The 17,934-nt window shown below is 37.9% G+C and overlaps 2 protein-coding genes across 4 annotated transcripts; both read left to right on the top strand.

The window, feature by feature from the left end:
• Positions 1-43: 43 nt before the first annotated feature.
• Positions 44-6,546, top strand: casr (calcium-sensing receptor). The gene is made up of 7 exons (XM_004563992.2): positions 44-197; positions 1,105-1,425; positions 1,504-1,810; positions 1,994-2,833; positions 2,926-3,156; positions 3,735-3,858; positions 3,941-6,546. Exons 2-7 carry the CDS (start codon positions 1,241-1,243, stop codon positions 5,074-5,076), a joined length of 2,823 nt encoding a protein of 940 aa, XP_004564049.1. The 5' UTR covers positions 44-197; positions 1,105-1,240; the 3' UTR covers positions 5,077-6,546.
• A 1,550-nt stretch (positions 6,547-8,096) lies between these two features.
• Positions 8,097-16,740, top strand: b4galt4 (UDP-Gal:betaGlcNAc beta 1,4- galactosyltransferase, polypeptide 4). Of its 3 annotated transcripts, none has more exons than XM_004563993.5 (7): positions 8,097-8,196; positions 9,456-10,000; positions 10,958-11,190; positions 12,857-13,044; positions 13,200-13,322; positions 13,413-13,517; positions 13,596-16,740. In XM_004563993.5, exons 2-7 carry the CDS (start codon positions 9,739-9,741, stop codon positions 13,723-13,725), a joined length of 1,041 nt encoding a protein of 346 aa, XP_004564050.3. In that variant the 5' UTR covers positions 8,097-8,196; positions 9,456-9,738; the 3' UTR covers positions 13,726-16,740. The 3 variants fall into 3 exon arrangements, with proteins under 3 accessions (XP_004564050.3, XP_004564052.3, XP_004564051.3); XM_004563995.6 differs by lacking the exon at positions 8,097-8,196 and adding an exon at positions 8,235-8,330; XM_004563994.6 differs by lacking the exon at positions 8,097-8,196 and adding an exon at positions 8,337-8,457.
• Positions 16,741-17,934: the final 1,194 nt, after the last annotated feature.

Raw genomic sequence — 17,934 nt, forward strand, 5'->3', positions numbered from 1 at the left:
ACTTCATTAGCTGAAGGAAATGGCCTATCCTTCTCTTTGTTAATGATTCATCTGCAGAAAGAGGTTCAGAAGCCAGCAGCATTGTCTAGCGAAATCATTCAGCAGTCAGGATATTTTGGAAAAAGTCCTTAAAATCGACGAATAGCTGCAAATTGACTGTTTCACATGTCTTTAAGTAATACTCGGGAATTTGGGAGGTAAGTTTTATTTGAGTTTATATGCCATATTTTTGTTGTTTTAAATGGATGTTTAAAAAGCAGGACATTATTTTAACCAATAGACCCATAACTACTTTCTAATTTAGGTTTTTAATCATTTGAAACCAGTAATAAAACCATGGTTACTGGCTTTATTGATTTTAAAACACTTTTGAATCGATTTTTAATCACAGTTTAGTTAAAACTGTTCTTTGAATTAACTGAGTTACTTTCTGTTTTTTTAACATTTACCTGCAAGATGTAATAAATCCTAATTGTAGAAAATTGATGTGTTTTTTTTTGTTTCTCCTTAGTGCAATAAAAATTCTTCTTCTCCGTAATGTGGCAAACAATGGCTCCTAGGGGTTGTAGTTGCTTCATTATCACGGCTCTGCCCCAGCATTTTTCCAGCAGTATTAACCAGCTGCAGCAGGGCCGCTATGGCTTTTCTCCATGGTGACTGGGTTCACTGGCCATAGCATTTGCAGGAAGGTCATTAGAGTGTGACTTCTCTCTTGGCTCATGTATATCCTGTGCTTGTTTCAGTTCATCTAGGATATTTCAAGAACACTATGACACTGTTAGTGAGGTGTGAAATGTTTAAATTTATCTCTTCTTAGAATTACAACTAAAGAAGTCAGCTCATTAAGAAAAATCCTAACTCTTAGAAAACTTCTGTATCTGAGTGGTCTGGCTCAAGCAAGAAATATAGCCTTAGGCCATGATGGCTCATTACAATATTTTGTCCCTGCTTAAGCTGGAAAATGAACTCAATAATTGGAGTTAAGTCAGTATTACACACTCGGCATATTCCTGTGTTTTTCTGAATTAAAAACGGAAAACTAACGATTTCACCAGTGGTACTTATTTCTAACCAATGAGTTGTTCATCTCTGTGTTTCAAACAGGTAGACCTTCATCAGCATAAACATGAATAACACAAAACAACCCAGCAGGCAGATTGATGGGAGAAGTTAATATTGAAATTTTCTTCACCCTAGGAAGTCACAGAAAACAATCGTATCCAATCAAAGACAAAAAAAGATGAGACTGCTTCTGTATTATTTGACACTGCTGGGGTCCAGTTATGTGATTTCAACGTACGGACCCCACCAGAGAGCACAGATGACTGGTGATATTTTACTTGGAGGTCTTTTCCCCTTACACTTTGGCATTGCATCCAAAGATCAAGACCTTGCAGCCCGGCCAGAATCCACTCAGTGTGTCAGGTAATTTATGCTCTGAGGTAACAAAAAACCCTTTTGCAAACCAAGTGTGTCATACTCATGCCTTTTTTCTTTGCACAGGTTCAATTTCCGTGGTTTTCGTTGGCTCCAGGCCATGATTTTCGCGATTGAAGAGATTAACAACAGCAGTACGCTCCTTCCCAACATCACGCTGGGCTACAGGATTTTTGACACTTGCAACACTGTGTCAAAAGCCTTGGAAGCCACCCTAAGTTTTGTGGCCCAAAATAAGATCGACTCTTTAAATTTAGATGAGTTTTGCAACTGTACTGATCACATACCATCAACCATTGCAGTAGTAGGAGCTGCTGGATCTGCTGTCTCCACAGCAGTTGCAAACTTGCTGGGTCTATTTTATATCCCTCAGGTGAGTTGCTGGGTAATAGCTATGTCAACAACACATCATTACTTCATTATCTACATCCATAAAAATTAAGTCTACATATAATGATTTTCGTGTTTGTTCAATAAATGATTTGAAAGTGGTTAAAGATAATTAAGAAGATGCAATGAAAACCTGATAGATTAACTGAGCAATTTCCTGTTTCAGATCAGTTATGCCTCGTCTAGCCGCCTACTGAGCAACAAGAATCAGTACAAGTCCTTCATGAGAACCATTCCTACAGATGAGTACCAGGCCACAGCCATGGCAGACATTATTGAGTACTTTCAGTGGAACTGGGTCATTGCTGTGGCCTCCGATGATGAGTATGGGCGTCCAGGGATTGAAAAGTTTGAGAAGGAGATGGAAGAGCGAGACATCTGCATTCATCTAAATGAACTTATTTCTCAGTATTTTGAGGATCACGAAATCAAAGCACTGGCTGACAGGATTGAAAATTCCACAGCTAAAGTAATCGTTGTGTTCGCCAGTGGCCCAGATGTCGAACCTCTAATCAAAGAGATGGTTAGGAGAAACATCACAGATCGGATCTGGTTAGCCAGTGAAGCTTGGGCAATCTCCTCCCTTGTTGCTAAACCAGAATATCTTGATGTTATGGCAGGGACTATTGGTTTTGCTCTAAAGGCAGGTCGTATACCTGGCTTTAGAGAGTTCTTACGGCACGTCCAACCAAAGAAAGACAGTCATAATGAATTTGTCAGAGAGTTTTGGGAAGAAACTTTCAACTGCTATCTAGAAGATAGCCCGAGATTCCAAGAAAGTGAGAATGGCAGCACTAGTTTCAGGCCTTTGTGTAGTGGTGAGGAGGACATCGCAAGTGTTGAAACACCATACCTGGACTACAAACACCTTCGTATCTCCTATAACGTTTATGTTGCAGTTTATTCCATAGCACAGGCGCTACAGGACATACTCACATGCACACCTGGACGTGGACTTTTTGCAAACAATTCCTGCGCAGATATAAAAAAAATGGAAGCATGGCAGGTACAATGTATTTAATTTATGTTTAATAAAAGGAGTTAAATATTAGATATGCCAATGTGTGAATGATGAAAGCATGTTCTTCTATTTCTCAGGTCCTTAAGCAGCTTAGGCATTTGAACTACACCAACAGCATGGGAGAAAAGATGCGCTTTGACGAGAACTCAGATATGGAAGCAAATTACACCATTATAAACTGGCACAGGTCTACTGAAGATGGCTCTGTGGTTTTTGAGGAGGTTGGATATTACAACATGCATGCCAAGAGAGGAGCCAAGCTGTTCATTGACAGGACAAAGATTCTTTGGAATGGCTATAGCACAGAGGTCAGTGAAACTCTTTTGTATATCCATTAAAACACTGTTATTTCTTGTCATTGAGGAAAAACAAGGGAACGCGGCTCTGACTTATCAGTGTCTCAGCTGATAAATGGTACTTTTTAAGGTAAAACAGCTGCCTGCATAAGTACTATCGGAGCAATAAGAGTGAACCAAAACTAAAGTTGTGATTTTATGTGAAGCTAAATACAGATGTCACCTTTGTGGTTGTGGATTACCATTTTTCAGCTCCGAGTTTTGCATTTTAGCCCTTGCCATCTGGGAAGTAGTCCCCCTGTTGGCCTCCTTTCTCTCCACCACTGGAAATGCAGTGTATGGCCCACCTTACAGGGCCAGTATTTGAGACTCACATGTATGGTATAGTTTCCACATCCATAAGTCAGGTGGTGTCTGCTTCAGTCTCTGTTATGTAAGATGGTGTGTGTGAAGTCCCATGCCTTCCGCTTCTGTAACGTAGACTTCTTTTTAAATTAGTACTGGGGGATTTCTTTATTTCTATTTTACATTTGAATGCCCATCTAAATCAACCCCTCTCATTAACCTTCCTGTTATTTTATCTTCTAAAGGTGCCATTCTCTAACTGCAGCGAGGACTGTGAACCTGGCACAAGAAAGGGGATCATAGACAGCATGCCTACTTGCTGCTTTGAATGCACAGAGTGTTCTGATGGTGAATACAGTAATCATAAAGGTATGTAGGTAGATGCAAAACACTCTCTGTTAATGTTAGACTTGATGAATGATAGAGTTTTAACACAGTTTCTCTTATACAGATGCCAGTGTTTGTGCCAAGTGTCCAAATAACTCCTGGTCAAACGGGAACCACACATTCTGTTTCCTCAAGGAAGTCGAGTTTCTCTCCTGGACAGAACCATTTGGGATAGCTCTGGCTATATGTGCAGTACTGGGTGTTGTCTTGACAGCCTTTGTGATTGGAGTCTTTGTCAGATTTCGCAACACCCCAATTGTGAAGGCCACAAACCGAGAACTATCATATGTGCTCCTTTTCTCACTTATCTGTTGCTTCTCCAGCTCTCTCATCTTTATTGGAGAGCCACAAGACTGGACATGCCGTTTACGCCAACCCGCCTTTGGGGTCAGTTTTGTTCTCTGCATCTCCTGCATCCTTGTCAAAACTAACAGAGTCCTTTTGGTATTTGAGGCCAAGATTCCTACGAGTCTCCATCGTAAATGGTGGGGATTGAATCTGCAGTTTCTCCTGGTGTTTCTGTGCACATTTGTCCAAGTCATGATATGTGTGGTCTGGCTTTACAACGCCCCTCCTTCTAGTTACCAAAATCATGACATCGATGAGATCATTTTTATCACATGCAATGAGGGCTCTGTGATGGCTCTTGGGTTTTTAATTGGCTACACGTGCATATTGGCAGCCATATGTTTCTTCTTTGCATTTAAGTCACGGAAACTTCCAGAAAACTTTACAGAGGCCAAGTTCATTACTTTTAGCATGCTCATATTCTTTATTGTTTGGATCTCTTTTATTCCTGCATACTTCAGTACTTACGGCAAGTTTGTTTCAGCTGTGGAGGTCATTGCTATCCTGGCATCTAGCTTTGGGATGCTAGCCTGTATCTTCTTCAACAAGGTCTACATCATCCTCTTCAAACCCTCCAGGAACACGATTGAGGAAGTCAGATGCAGCACTGCAGCCCATGCTTTCAAAGTGGCTGCCAAAGCTACATTAAAACACAGCACAACTTCAAGAAAAAAGTCCGGCAGCCTCGGTGGGTCTTCTGCCTCAACTCCTTCCTCATCCATCAGCGTCAAGACCAATGGCAATGACTACGACACTGCCTCAGGAAAGCACAGGCCAAGGGTGAGCTTTGGGAGTGGAACAGTTACTTTGTCCTTGAGTTTCGAGGAGTCCAGGAGGAGTTCTCTGATGTGATTGCTAGGTGTTGATGTGTCACCTTCACTGATCCAAATTAAGTAGGAGTGTATTTTTTTAGACTTTGTTTTGGAATTTATTTTAATGTAGATTTTTTTCTTTAAATTTTTTCCCTCTCCATATTTTATCAGAATGATCAGTCAAAACAATATACTGTCTATGAATTCTGTTACTTTTAGTATTTCTGATTAATGTTAACTCTGCTAATATGGTAAAACACAGCAATACAAGCAAAATTTCCAATTGTTGCCTGTTCTTTAAAGGATTATCCACTTTCTAAAAGGCGTTCGCACTGTTTTGTGGCACAATGTTCCCTCCTCTGATAAATATCCTCCTATATTCCCTCTATTGTATTTTGTTATGACACTATGAGCTTGTAAAATACAAACTAACTACCTATAATGTTATGTATATAATAAAAATGAACCAAGATGCAAGTAAAAATTACCTAAATTCTCTTGGAAATAGATCTTATTACTAGAAAATCTGGTGAACACACTGACTAAAGGGGATTCTGGTCTTTCTAAGAACTTGCTCTGCTTGTGGTTTGCTTATCACAAGTATCTGACAACTGCAAACAGTGCAGGCCTGTCTCGCATGTTAATGTCATTCGTGCAGTAATCCTGCCCTGCAGTCATTTCTTTACAATGGTGGTGTGAGGAGTAGCCATCTGCTTGCCAACTGTAAAATCTGTAACTTTTCTAAACTCTATGGTACGTGTTTATTTCAGGGCTGCAGAGATACTTTTACATATAAAGCTGTTTAACAAATCACTGAACGTTTATTGAACAGACGATACAGTACACCCATAAATGTACATGTTCGTGGGTGTACTGAGCACAAATAATAGTATAATAGTGGCTATGTGGAGTCTGCTCTCAAAAACATCCCATCATTTGTTACCAGAATATTGTGAAAGAGCACCTTGTACCTTTACAAAGCTAATGATATTTTTTGTGAACTTTCTACTTTAAATTAAGGTTTAACTCCTTAAGAATGATAAAGGATAGAGAACTGAGTATTAACATATATATGAAATTATCAACACAAAAGTGAAATACAATAGAGAAGGTATCATAATGTAAGACTTCTTTGATGGTGCAGAATCTCCTGAAACTCAATACAACAAATTACATTTACAACCCTTAAAAGAAATGAATACAGGGAGACATTAAAAAAGGACAAATCCAGTTTTTTAGAGTACCCCACATTTAATCAAAATTATTACTTTGGAATGACCTCAACTGGTCAGTAAATGACAAACCACAATATAGTTGAGTTTCAGCAGTTCAATCTGAATATATAGTCAAAAATGTCTCTTGTCAGTTCATCAAGTCTGAGCTACACCAGAAGGAAGTGCATGTTTCAAATGAATACTGTTAATGGATGTTTGGCCAGTTATGAAATGAAATTGTTTCTTTAATTCTCCTGTTGTGAATGTTTAATGTGTGTATTTAATAAAGGCGGAGATAGCCACGATGGTTTACATATTATTAGTGTCAGTACACTGACGTTGTCTATTTTTCTGACTTAGATGAAAGTCCAGTCATATTTTATGACTAATTAAAACAGAAATTATATAGCCCACACTGTGTGAACATGAAAGCCAAGACTTGGAAAATTTATAGCTCAACACCACCATCTAGGAACGCAGCCAAGGAAATATTCCTCTGAAAAGTAGTGACATCTATTGTTTCAGTGCCCTCTACAACTGAAGTCAAAACCACAACCCCACATCCAAGTCTCAAAATATAATAAAATCCCACGAGCTATGTAATAGCATATTAATATAATATAATACATGTACACTATGTTACAAAAATAAGGTAAAAGGGCATCTCACAAGCACCAGACCTCCCACATGTCTCAATAAGAGGTCAGCGTGCTCAGTTATCCAGGACCACACTCGACCTGAAACTGACTGAGGTGCAGCTGGACAACCAACTCCTCTGTTGACAGGAAGAAACGAGCTTTATCTGTAGAGGCTCAAATATAGCTCTGCAGCACGACCAGCATGTTGCTGACATCTGAACTCTAGGGTGGGATGAACCATAGACTGAGCAAAATAACCAGGAAGCATTGCATGCTGTGCACATCTGTCAAAGCTTGCCCTAGCTGAAAAAGGAGAGGGTTTTGTCAAAGTACTGTAATTATTCAAATGGAAAACACTGGCACACCTGCAAGTGGAAATAGGAAATTTGATTGAATTTTAACTACAGTGGAGTAGAAATTTACCCTTTCACAAAGTTTATTTAAGCTAAATCTTTCATATTTTATTCACATAAAAATCTCACAAAATTAAACGTGGAAAGAGAAAAGACTGGAAAGCAAACTTTCAAAGGCTGTAGTGCTGTTGCATTTAGCTTTTCTACAAGCTGTTTACTTATGACTCTCCATCAATGCTCAGAATTAGCAAAAACAACAACAACAACAACAAATAGAAACAAATTAAAAACCCCGAGTACAAAATCCAAATTCAAATAAATAAACAAGTCCATATTATAGTCAATTTATACCAATTTGCATAGGTAGAATAGACACAAATTAAGCTAAAGTCATTTATAAGACATCTTAAGTGGGAATAAAGATAAGATAAAACCTTTTAATCTTGTTAGAGATTCTTCTGCTTTTTTTTTTTTTTTTAGAAATATGAGCAGAATCAGAAGCACTGTGTGTAGAGCAATGACTGCATAGTAGTGAAAATTTATAAACTAACGTAACAACAGTTAAAAATGTATCCGTGAGTTTTGTCCTCCAGTAGTTTTTGGTGTCATCAACAGATCGCAAACTTCAATTTTGAAATTTTCACAACGGAAGTATTTATGTGACGCACATCATCATCATCAACTCGCAGACTTTCTGCCTCAACAGAAAAACGGCGTTCATGAGGCATAAGCAAATAATATAAAAAGCAGAAATTAAAGAAGATTTACTCATAATAAATAATATAACCGTTAAACCCCCGCCGCCCGAGATCTCTTCAAGGTCTTAAAGGTAAAACTTTATTATGAAATGCGTGGAACGGAAGTCCTTACTAATTTACGTTTACTTGACTGGTGGGCTTGTAGACAGGCTAATTACAGCGATGTTGTAGTCTATGAAAGGCTACTTAAGTATCAGGTAAGGAAATTGGTGTTTTGCGCTAAATTGAAATAAGGCCAGACTGTACTCGGCTTCCAAGACACGTGTCTCTTTTAATGCTAATGTTTTATTTTTAATAGCCGTTATATCCGCATTCGTCAGCTAGCTAGCAGGTAAGCTATAACTACAGGTGGCGTTTATGTGAGGGCATCAACGTGTAAGTTGTGAGCTTCTGCAATCATAAAAAGGACTGCAGTCAAAAGAGAGAGGAGCTGGCACAAGTATAAGGGAAACAAAAAGGTACTGTTTCGTTGATCTGCACCTCGTGTTATGGACGAACTAGTCGACGTTAGCTTGACTGTGTTCTCAAAATTAACTCAGAGAAATCTTACTAAAAATGGCAGAACATTAATATTTAAATTGTAAAACGCTTTCCTGCTAACGATCCTGCTAGCATCCCAAGAGAGGACAACCATGCTAGCAATAGCATAATGGCTTTCATGTGTTTTGTTTGTCGCTGGTTGTGAGTTAAAAAATTATCATAATAATGTTAACGGAAAAAGAGTTAGCGTTAATTGTTATGTCAGCTGATGGCATCTGTGTTTGATTTAATGGAGAGAGTGTATTATTATAGTAGTATGTCAATGAAACTGGAGTGTTACTCTGTTTTACATGTTTTTGGTTTAAATAGGAGACCTAGAAAAAAAAGCCCATTCATTAATCTCCTCTGTAATGGACATTTGTTTTTGGTCTATGTCTTTTGACTTATTTGAGCTACCCTACTAAATCCTGATGTACTCAATGGAGGCCATCCAGGGCTTTCAATTGGTCTCTCGTGTGTTTGGCTGGGCTCTTTTAGTTCGAAAGAGGAAGGAAATCACAAAAAAGGTTCAGCTTTTTTTTTTTCCTCGGTTCTCAGGAGGATCTAAAGAAAATTTCTACTATTAACAAGCAGTCCACAGTTTTGATCAACTTATCAGCTGTTTCTATATCTTTGGGCATTTTCTGTTTTTGAAACGGGATAGTTTGTTTTATTATGCAGTCATTTTCTGTAATGAATACTTTACCAGTGAAACTACCATCTGAGCAATAATCTGCTCAAGTGGTAGTACAGGTTCAGAAAGTACACGTATCAGTTCAAGTAACACGGTAAGCTGGTTCCTTAATGTGGCTTTTCCTGCTAATGTGTCACATATTGTTAGCTAAAACCTGCCCTCAAAATGTGTTGCATGTTTCCAAGCAAAAATGCACCCTTTTTTTGGTTCTAACATTTTTATTTTCTGTTCATCTATTCCCAGTTGGTGGAGTGCCCAAGCTTATGGCCCCCCGTCTAAAAGTGGAGTTTTCTGATTCACCAATGGAATTTCACAAATAAGTGCTTGCTCTATATTATAGTGACTATAATAATTAGTTTCTATATAGTCAAGGAGCATGTCTCATCAGCATGGGATGACTGGTCAGCGACTCTATGGCTGTCACTGTTTTTGCTGAAACGTTCTTTGTGAAAGAAGTAGTGTAAACTATAGCTTACAGAATCTACATTCACTTTTTCTGCCTTCACATCAGCAAAGTCACATAGCCATGGGCTATTGTTCAAGTTCGAGGAAGATTTCACGCAAGAGCAAGTACGTCATACTGCTGATTCTTGTGCTGTCAGTACTGGCATGGATAGCAATATTTTCAAGAGAGATGGTGAAACCTATCTGGCATTACCCCGGCACTCAACAAACTCATGTCAAAGAAGAGAGTCAGAGGAACGAGGTCGACTTGCAGATAGAAGCAGCTAATGAAATAAATACACCACCACAAAAAACCAAGTGCCCTCAGGAGTCACCATTGCTGAGTAAGTATAGAACAAAATGCTATTTAGATGCCTTTGTATAGATGAAAGAACTACCATGTAACTCAAGGAATCCATCAATCAACCCTTTATATTAGTTTGTTTATGTTAGTTTGTTAACAAGTGTTAATACACATTAAAACAAATGTTCACTGTTAAACATGTGAATTAGGGCTGCACGATTTTGCATAAAATGAGAATCACGATTTTTTTGGCTTAGAATTGAGATCACGATTCTCTCACGATTTTCTTTTCCAGTATAAATATTTATTGCACTTATTAACTGCACATCAACTTCGTAACAGTTGAGACTGAACATAAAAACAATAAATGTCTCACGTTTTGTTGTTGTACTGCTTGAAATTCCGTCTCCACCGTTGCTCGACACTGCGTGTATAGAGCAGGTAGTGCAACAATAGAAAAATAACACAGCACTGTGTAGCGTTTGTCTAGGGTGTTGATCATTTTCCTAAATCCCTCGTTTAGCACAGTGTTGATGGGAGCCATATCTTTGGTCAGGTGATAAGTAATAGCCTCCGTAATTTCTTTGTGCCTGCGGGAGTTCGACATGTATAGGGAAGCGCTGTATAAGGTTCCCGATATTGATATTTGGGTGGTTGACCGGAACGGATTTTCTCCTGTCACTTTCTCGTCATCCCTGACGTGCTCTCCGTTGTTTTTTCCCTGCTAATTTTAGCATCACATGGCACAGCTTCTGTATCACGTGGTATAAGGCTTGTCATTTGTTGAGCAGGAAGAGTGAGCGCTTGTTTTCATGCAGATTACGCCCCGGATCAAAACGTGGTACAGTCGTCGTCGTCTTTTTTTCTTTCTTTCTTTTTTTTTTTTTTTTTTTTAAATCGTTGTCATTTGGAAATGAGATCGCACATAAGTATGAATCGAGATCGCCATTTTCTAACGATTAATCGTGCAGCCCTAATGTGAATGTTGTTTCTCTAGTGGGGGCTGTGAAACTGTCCTTTGAGTCGTCTCTGAAACTGAAGGATGTAGAGAAAGACAACAAAGAAGTAAATGAAGGCGAGTATGAGCCCTCGGATTGCACAGCGAGGCAGAGTGTAGCAATCCTCATCCCTCATCGCAACCGAGAGCGACACCTCCTCTACCTCCTGCATCACTTGCACCCCTTCTTGCAGAGACAGCAACTACACTATGCCATTTATGTCATCCAGCAGGTATTTGTCACCTTTGTGCACAGTTTTTATATAAGGTCATGCTAATTCAGTTCTTATGCTTGTGGAACAGACATTTCTGTTTTATTTTGCATAAAGCTGTTGAAACTTCCTGGTTACATACATAGTGTTACTTTGTAACACTATAAAGGAAAAATATAACCGGTAACACTGAAGGAACTGTGTTCTGAAAAACCAACAGGCAACAGTTCACACTCTTACATGATCTAATACTTTTATTTGGAGTTAACTTTAATTTAGCTCTTGAACTTAACTGGCAGAGTGAATCTTAAACTGCCTCTGCTCATAGCTTTAATGATTCTCAGCTCTGCTTTCATATGTACCTATTTTCAGTGATATCCACTTTTAATAGCAAGAAACTAACGAGCCATATTCTTTTTTTTATTCTTTTTTTCTCTCTCTCTCTTTTTGCCATATTTTTCAAGTAACCTATATTTGACAACAGCATAGTTAAACTGGAAATTCTGTTTTTGATGTGCCAGCCGAATGGCCCCATGTGCCCATCCCAATAAAAAAAAATACTACAGGCACCCCTGTTAGTAAAGTACTAGAATTTCAATCACTAAAACTGAAGCACAAACCTCTTGGACAGTCAGTACCACACAGCAAGCTGTAGTGTTTGTTAACTGATTCCATTAAAAGTCCTCCAAAAGGGACTGGCATCTTGACATAGATTTGGTGGGTGTGTCTGCATGTATGTAGTGACTGCAAACAGGAAAAGCAAGTATGTCAGATTTGATCTGTTCTCTCATGTCTCCAAAGTTTCTTGCGGAGAAGTTAAGAATAAGTAAAGATGTTAATCTTATCAATGCTAATAATAGTTCACTGTCCAATTTAATAGTCCCACTCAGTGGATTAAAATTTTATGGCCTATGTATGGGGTTTTTCTTTCTTTTTATTTTTTTTTATATGATTAAGTTCGAGCTGGAGTTGGACAGCACAGTGGTTAACACGGTTTCCTCACAACATGAAGGCCCTCAATTCAAACCACCATCTGGCCGGGGGCTTTATGAGCAAAGTTTCTGTTGTTCAGCCTAACACTAACCCTCTGTGTTCCAGCTTCCTCTTACACTCCACAGTTAGTGGGGTTAGGTGAATTGGTGTTTCTAATTTAACCACAGATTTGAATGTGGGTGTGACTGGTCATCTGTCTCTCTATGATAGCTCTGCATCAGACTGCCGAGCTGTCCAGTAATGTACCCTGCCTCTTGCTCTATGGTAGCTGGGAATAGACTCCACCCCCCCGGATCACTGTATTTGATATGCGGAGGAAAGTGGATGGATGGAGTTATTTGAGTTAGTCAGTGAATTATTGTAGCCCTAGATATGAAATGAATTCACCCACCTTATGGCTTCTGTACAGGAGGAACCCAAAACTGGACTAGAGGAACACATTTTTTTTTGGCACTTTCAGGGTGACTTTCAGTAATGAATAGCTTTATTCTTGATAAAGAAAGATATGCAGCATTAAATCATACTTTGTCCCTAATCACTTTTACATGTAAAAGCCTTTTTTTTTTTTCTTTGCAGTGAGTAATGCAGCCCATCACATACACCAGGAGAACACAGACATCTGCAACAAGCTCTGAACTTTCCACAGTGTCTTGCATGTTGTAATCTTTGTACTTTCTTTTTTTCTTTTTTAAAGGCTGGTGATGTAACTTTTAATCGTGCCAAGTTACTAAATATTGGATACTTGGAGGCACTAAAAGACTACAACTGGGATTGCTTCATCTTCCATGATGTGGACCTGGTACCTGAAAATGATCATAATTTATATGTTTGTGACATGCAGCCCAAACACTTGGTGGTTGGCCGCAATGTAACGGGATACAGGTAAGAATGACTAAGAGGAAATTTACTGTAAGTCATGAAGAGTCATGGAAAAAAGTAATGCTTTGTTTTTCCACATGTGCCATTCTCTTTCCTATGATGATACATTCAGAGGTTTTATTGTCTTTAATTTTTTTCTCATGTTTTTTCACTTTCAGGCTGCGTTATAAAGGCTACTTTGGAGGAGTCACTGCCTTAAGCAGAGACCAGTTTTTTAAAGTGAATGGGTTTTCAAATGCATACTGGGGCTGGGGTGGAGAAGATGATGACCTTCGCATCAGGTGAGGCATGAATAAGTGAAAACATGACTACATTTTAAACATTGCTGGTAGTACGTATTCATTCAGCATGCATGTTTTTGTCTCATGCAGGGTTGAGCTACAGAAAATGAAGATCGTTCGGCCGCCCGCTGACGTAGCTCGCTACACGATGGTGTTTCACAAACGAGACAGTGGCAATGAAGTAAACCGGGACAGGTCAGTAGTGTAGAGATGGCAATAACGTGTGTGTAGCATGTTACAGGTCATTTCATAGTATGGATTTGTGCTTTTCAGGATGAGGTTGTTGGGTCGAACACCACAGTCATGGAGGAAAGATGGACTCAACAGCTGCTCATATAAGACTTTATCAGTTGAGAGGATGCCTCTCTATGTGAATGTTACTGTGGACATTGGCAAGCCATGAAGTTGAAGTCTTAAATAGAAAGCCTTCCTGTGACCAAAAATACTTTGCTATATTTACAGATACCAGAGTGCAGGAAAACTGCTACACATGCAGAAGACAATATGTTGAGCATGCAAAATGCACATTGTTTTGATTTAGTTTAAATACTAGAATCAAATTAAACCAGCAGCTGCATTCAGAGTTAGCTGAAACATTTGAGTTACGTCCAATCTTCATGGTGTTACCAGCATGCAAAAAAACCAAAAGATTTTTCTGACAAGGAAAGTTTAGCTTTTGTCAGAAAAGTATCCAAATCCCTCATTTGAAATGGTCTAAAGCATTAAAAAGTCATATATGATAGTTAAAATCGGTGCACATTTTTCTTTCTCCATTTAAATAATCTTTGTGCCTTACAATGGCTAACTACACATTTTCCTCATCAACCTTTATGAGCTTATCTACTATAAATATGCAACTTAGTCCCGACCCCGGCATTTCACAGTTGGCTGCTAGGTTGGCAGTTGGCTAACTCTTGATTTATGAGCATTCCTCAACTCTGCTCTTGTGAGAGACCCGACTCGGGTCCACACCTCTACAGTCTGTCATGTTAAGAAGCAGAGTAAAAACAAATGCTTAGGGGAGAGAAAATATCATGGCGGACATCAGTATTGACAGTGCCAGGAGCACACTGGATAACTGCTTGGTTCTGGTTAAACGAAACTAAACTGTGTAGATGGATTTACAGTCATTGATATTTATTACACATTTATTACATGTAATAAGTTCCCATCAATTCGAGGAACACTTTCTTCACCTGTCTGGCCTACCCTCTGCTTTATCCGTGTCTCTGTAATACAAGCCGAGCTCAGCAGAGACACATACACAGTGCAGCAGTGGAGAGGAGGGGTGCAAGTAAAGTAAACCACAGAAAACAAACTGATGGCTTATGATGTGCTGCTACTGCTGGATAAACCTCTTTTCTTATCTGCAGCTCTGCCTCACCCTACCTGGCAATTTCAAATATTTTGATAGGGCTTCAGCTGCCAAACATTGATTAATTTACGTTCCTGCCTTAACATTTGTTAACAGAGTGTATCTTGTGTTTTTATTATGAGTGCAATATCATATAACTCTTCCTACAGTTACAGTTTGGCAGTTACGATTGTTATGATTTTTTTTGACATGCATCTCAATCTAACACCTCTTAGATGTTTGCTTCTGTTTTTCCACTCCACTAACCCAGCACGTCACAGTATATTTTCCCCCAGCTTTAACTTTAACTTGAGCAACTGGCTCATGAGTCAGATAACTGAGAAGACATCTGACACAGTTAGTGTTCAAGTCTGATAGCGGTTGATTATTGGATTATGAATGTAATGTGCACTAAAGCTGTATTATTAATTTTGATACATCCCCAAACTACAAACTAGCTTAAATTACTACTTAAAAAGTAATTTGAATACAAAAGCACAAAGTGCCTAATAAACAGCACACATTTAAATCATCATTTAGTTGTTTATAGATAAATTACACCTGTATTTATGGGATTCAACACTTGGTTTCTCACTTTTCTAGCAAAAACAAGGACATGTTTGGAATGTTAGTAAAATCACAGTAATCATAGTAATGATGCTATCTAAGGTCTTCCTTATTCTAAATTTGGCAGCAGTATTCTAGCGTTTGTATGCTTTTTATGCTTGCTTTGTTCAGTGAGTGGTAAACAACCACTTTAAGTGCAGCATGATAATCGTCTTTTTCACCACTACTACATCAGATTAAGCAGAAAGATTAAAATCTCATGCAATAATATATAAAGGATTCCATTCAGATATGTCATTTTGAAAATGAAAGGACTTAAGAGTTAGGAGTTAGGAAAAAAAACAGGGTGATGTAATAAAGGAATTCAAAGAGTTAATTATACCAGTCATTCTGAAAACAAGTATAGGACAGTAAGCTGCCTTATTATCACGATTGCTATTGATGAAACCTGTGCATTTTCACACCATAATACTGTGAATATTGGTCAATTAGAAGGTCAACTATGCTTAAGTAGTGTTTTTAGTGCACACTGTAAGCTCCTCTAGGATCACAGTAAATCATCCTACATTAAAATTGCTATGAAAAACAGATTTGCTGCATTAATACACACAACTACAAAATTAGCCCCATGAGCCATGTTTTGTGATGCAGCATGGTTCTTATAACGACTAACATGATTTTTATCTAGTAGAAAATGTTGGGTGGTGGATTATTTATTATTATTATTTACTGGCATCTCAGACTGGAGCAAATTGCATACGTGCTTTGATCATTGCATTGTTTGATACACAAATTTGTCATGTTTTTTTTTTTTTATTTGAACGCAAGGTAGTATAGCTGTGAACTTGCTATTAAGATATGTTCTTATTTGTATCTTTTTCAATGAGCAATATTAGTAACTATACTGGGATATAGATTACTTCTGCTGTTACACGATTGTGAGTTACAGGTCGCAATGAGGTGTGTGTGTGTGTGTGTGTGTGTGTGTGTGTGTGTGTGTGTGTGTGTGTGTGTGTGTGTGTGTGTGTGTGTGTGTGAATTCTTGCACTGCTCATGAACCAACTACTCTTTAAATCTGCGGTGTGTTGTAGCCATTATGAATACAAGTTCTCTGTGTTGGTGGCCATACTGTCTGTTATTGTAGTTCTATTTCCACTCCTTGATGAATGTTATGTATGTTTGTTTGTTTGTTTTTATATGTACTGTGGTTTAAAATCTTTTATTTTATATGACTGAAACATTTGAAGTAGTTACATTTTCAACTGTAACTTGATCAGGACTGACAAAATCATGTTGTGATATTGTAGCATTAAGAACCTTAAACTTAAATTCTCTTGAATTCAGTTTATACTTTGAAATTCAAAGTAGTTTTATTGTGTAGTTTTTGTGTTTAGAATTTTGTTTTGGATTATGGGATTTCTGAAGAAGAAAAGGGATACAATTTGACTTGAAATGGTATTTTCTCTTTAGACAACGTAATAAAAATATTTTCTCTTATGAACAGTTTTATGATTTTGTGTTTCAGTGTTTAAAATACAGTTTGGGATCATCTTGTACAATATACTGTATTGTTTAATTTATGGGGAAAAGGTATTTCTCTGTTTTAATATAAAAAATACAGTCTGGCTAAACTAATAATACAAAACCAGTTTTCTCATCTTTACTAAAAACACTCTTTTATCATTTACTGGCTGAAAAATTCTAAAACCTTCAGATTAATGAGTTGTTTATTTCCAAAAAGGAAGTGTGTCAAATAAGGCTGTGAGAGTGGAGGTATGGGTTATAGACAAGTTACTCTAAATGGAGCAATAAAAAAAAACAAAAAAAAACTGTCTTCTTGGAAAGCCAGAAGGAAAGAGTGATTCATTTATCAGAACTTAGAAATTATGTCAATATTTTTTATGGTAATTCTATTTTAATGAAGAGAGAGAAAATATCAAATACCTCCCCCAAAATTCCAAGGTTATGAAAAGATTTCCAGAAGGACACATCCCCCAGCATGCACCTATTCCAGGAAGGCAGTACAATACAATAAAAACTAAAACAAACAGAATGGGGGGAAAAAGTACATTTGCCAGGGTTGTTACAATAGTAAGTAAACAATTAATGAACATCCGTTTGTCCCCCTTCCACTAACCTGTTCAATCAACAATTACTCAAACACGCATGCATTTATATTTTTATGTTGTATTTATTAGATACTCTTGATTTGTGTGCATGGAATGAAAGATTCTGAGTCTTAGCTAGAATTATGGCTCCCCCACATTGCCACACAGAATACAATCAATCGATCACAATACTTCTGATCTCAACTTAACTTATGTTTATAAAGCACAGCTTCCTATAGAATCAGTTTATTCCAGTCCAAACTCAATCTTCATGGGTAAGGCCAAAGAGGTCATGAGATCATGGAGTGGCCAGGCCAGTCTGCAGACCTCAGTCCCATAGAACATCTGTGGAGGAAGCTGAAGCTTGGCTAAGAAAACTAAAGGACTTCAAGTTTCTGTAAAGAGAAGTAGACCAAAATCCTTCCTGAGATGTGTGCAGACCTGGTGACCAACTTATAACTTCTATGTATTGTTTTTTTGTTTGTTTTTTTTCTGGATTTTTAGTTGGTTTAGTTTATTTGGTTTATTTATTTTTCTTGCCATTAAAATTAAACAGTCTCTAATTTTGTATTAGTTTATTTCT

This window comes from Maylandia zebra, linkage group LG10 (genome assembly GCF_041146795.1).
Source record: "Maylandia zebra isolate NMK-2024a linkage group LG10, Mzebra_GT3a, whole genome shotgun sequence".
NCBI classification, from domain to species: Eukaryota; Metazoa; Chordata; class Actinopteri; order Cichliformes; family Cichlidae; genus Maylandia; species Maylandia zebra.

Coding starts and splice junctions, on each gene's coding strand:
- casr (XM_004563992.2), top strand. CDS start 1,241: ATGAGACTGCTTCTGTATTATTTGACACTGCTGGGGTCCAGTTATGTG. Junction 1,811..1,993: donor GTCTATTTTATATCCCTCAG/GTGAGTTGCTGG, acceptor TTCCTGTTTCAG/ATCAGTTATGCCTCGTCTAG. Junction 3,157..3,734: donor GGAATGGCTATAGCACAGAG/GTCAGTGAAACT, acceptor TATCTTCTAAAG/GTGCCATTCTCTAACTGCAG.
- b4galt4 (XM_004563993.5), top strand. CDS start 9,739: ATGGGCTATTGTTCAAGTTCGAGGAAGATTTCACGCAAGAGCAAGTAC. Junction 11,191..12,856: donor CCATTTATGTCATCCAGCAG/GTATTTGTCACC, acceptor TCTTTTTTAAAG/GCTGGTGATGTAACTTTTAA. Junction 13,323..13,412: donor GATGATGACCTTCGCATCAG/GTGAGGCATGAA, acceptor TGTCTCATGCAG/GGTTGAGCTACAGAAAATGA.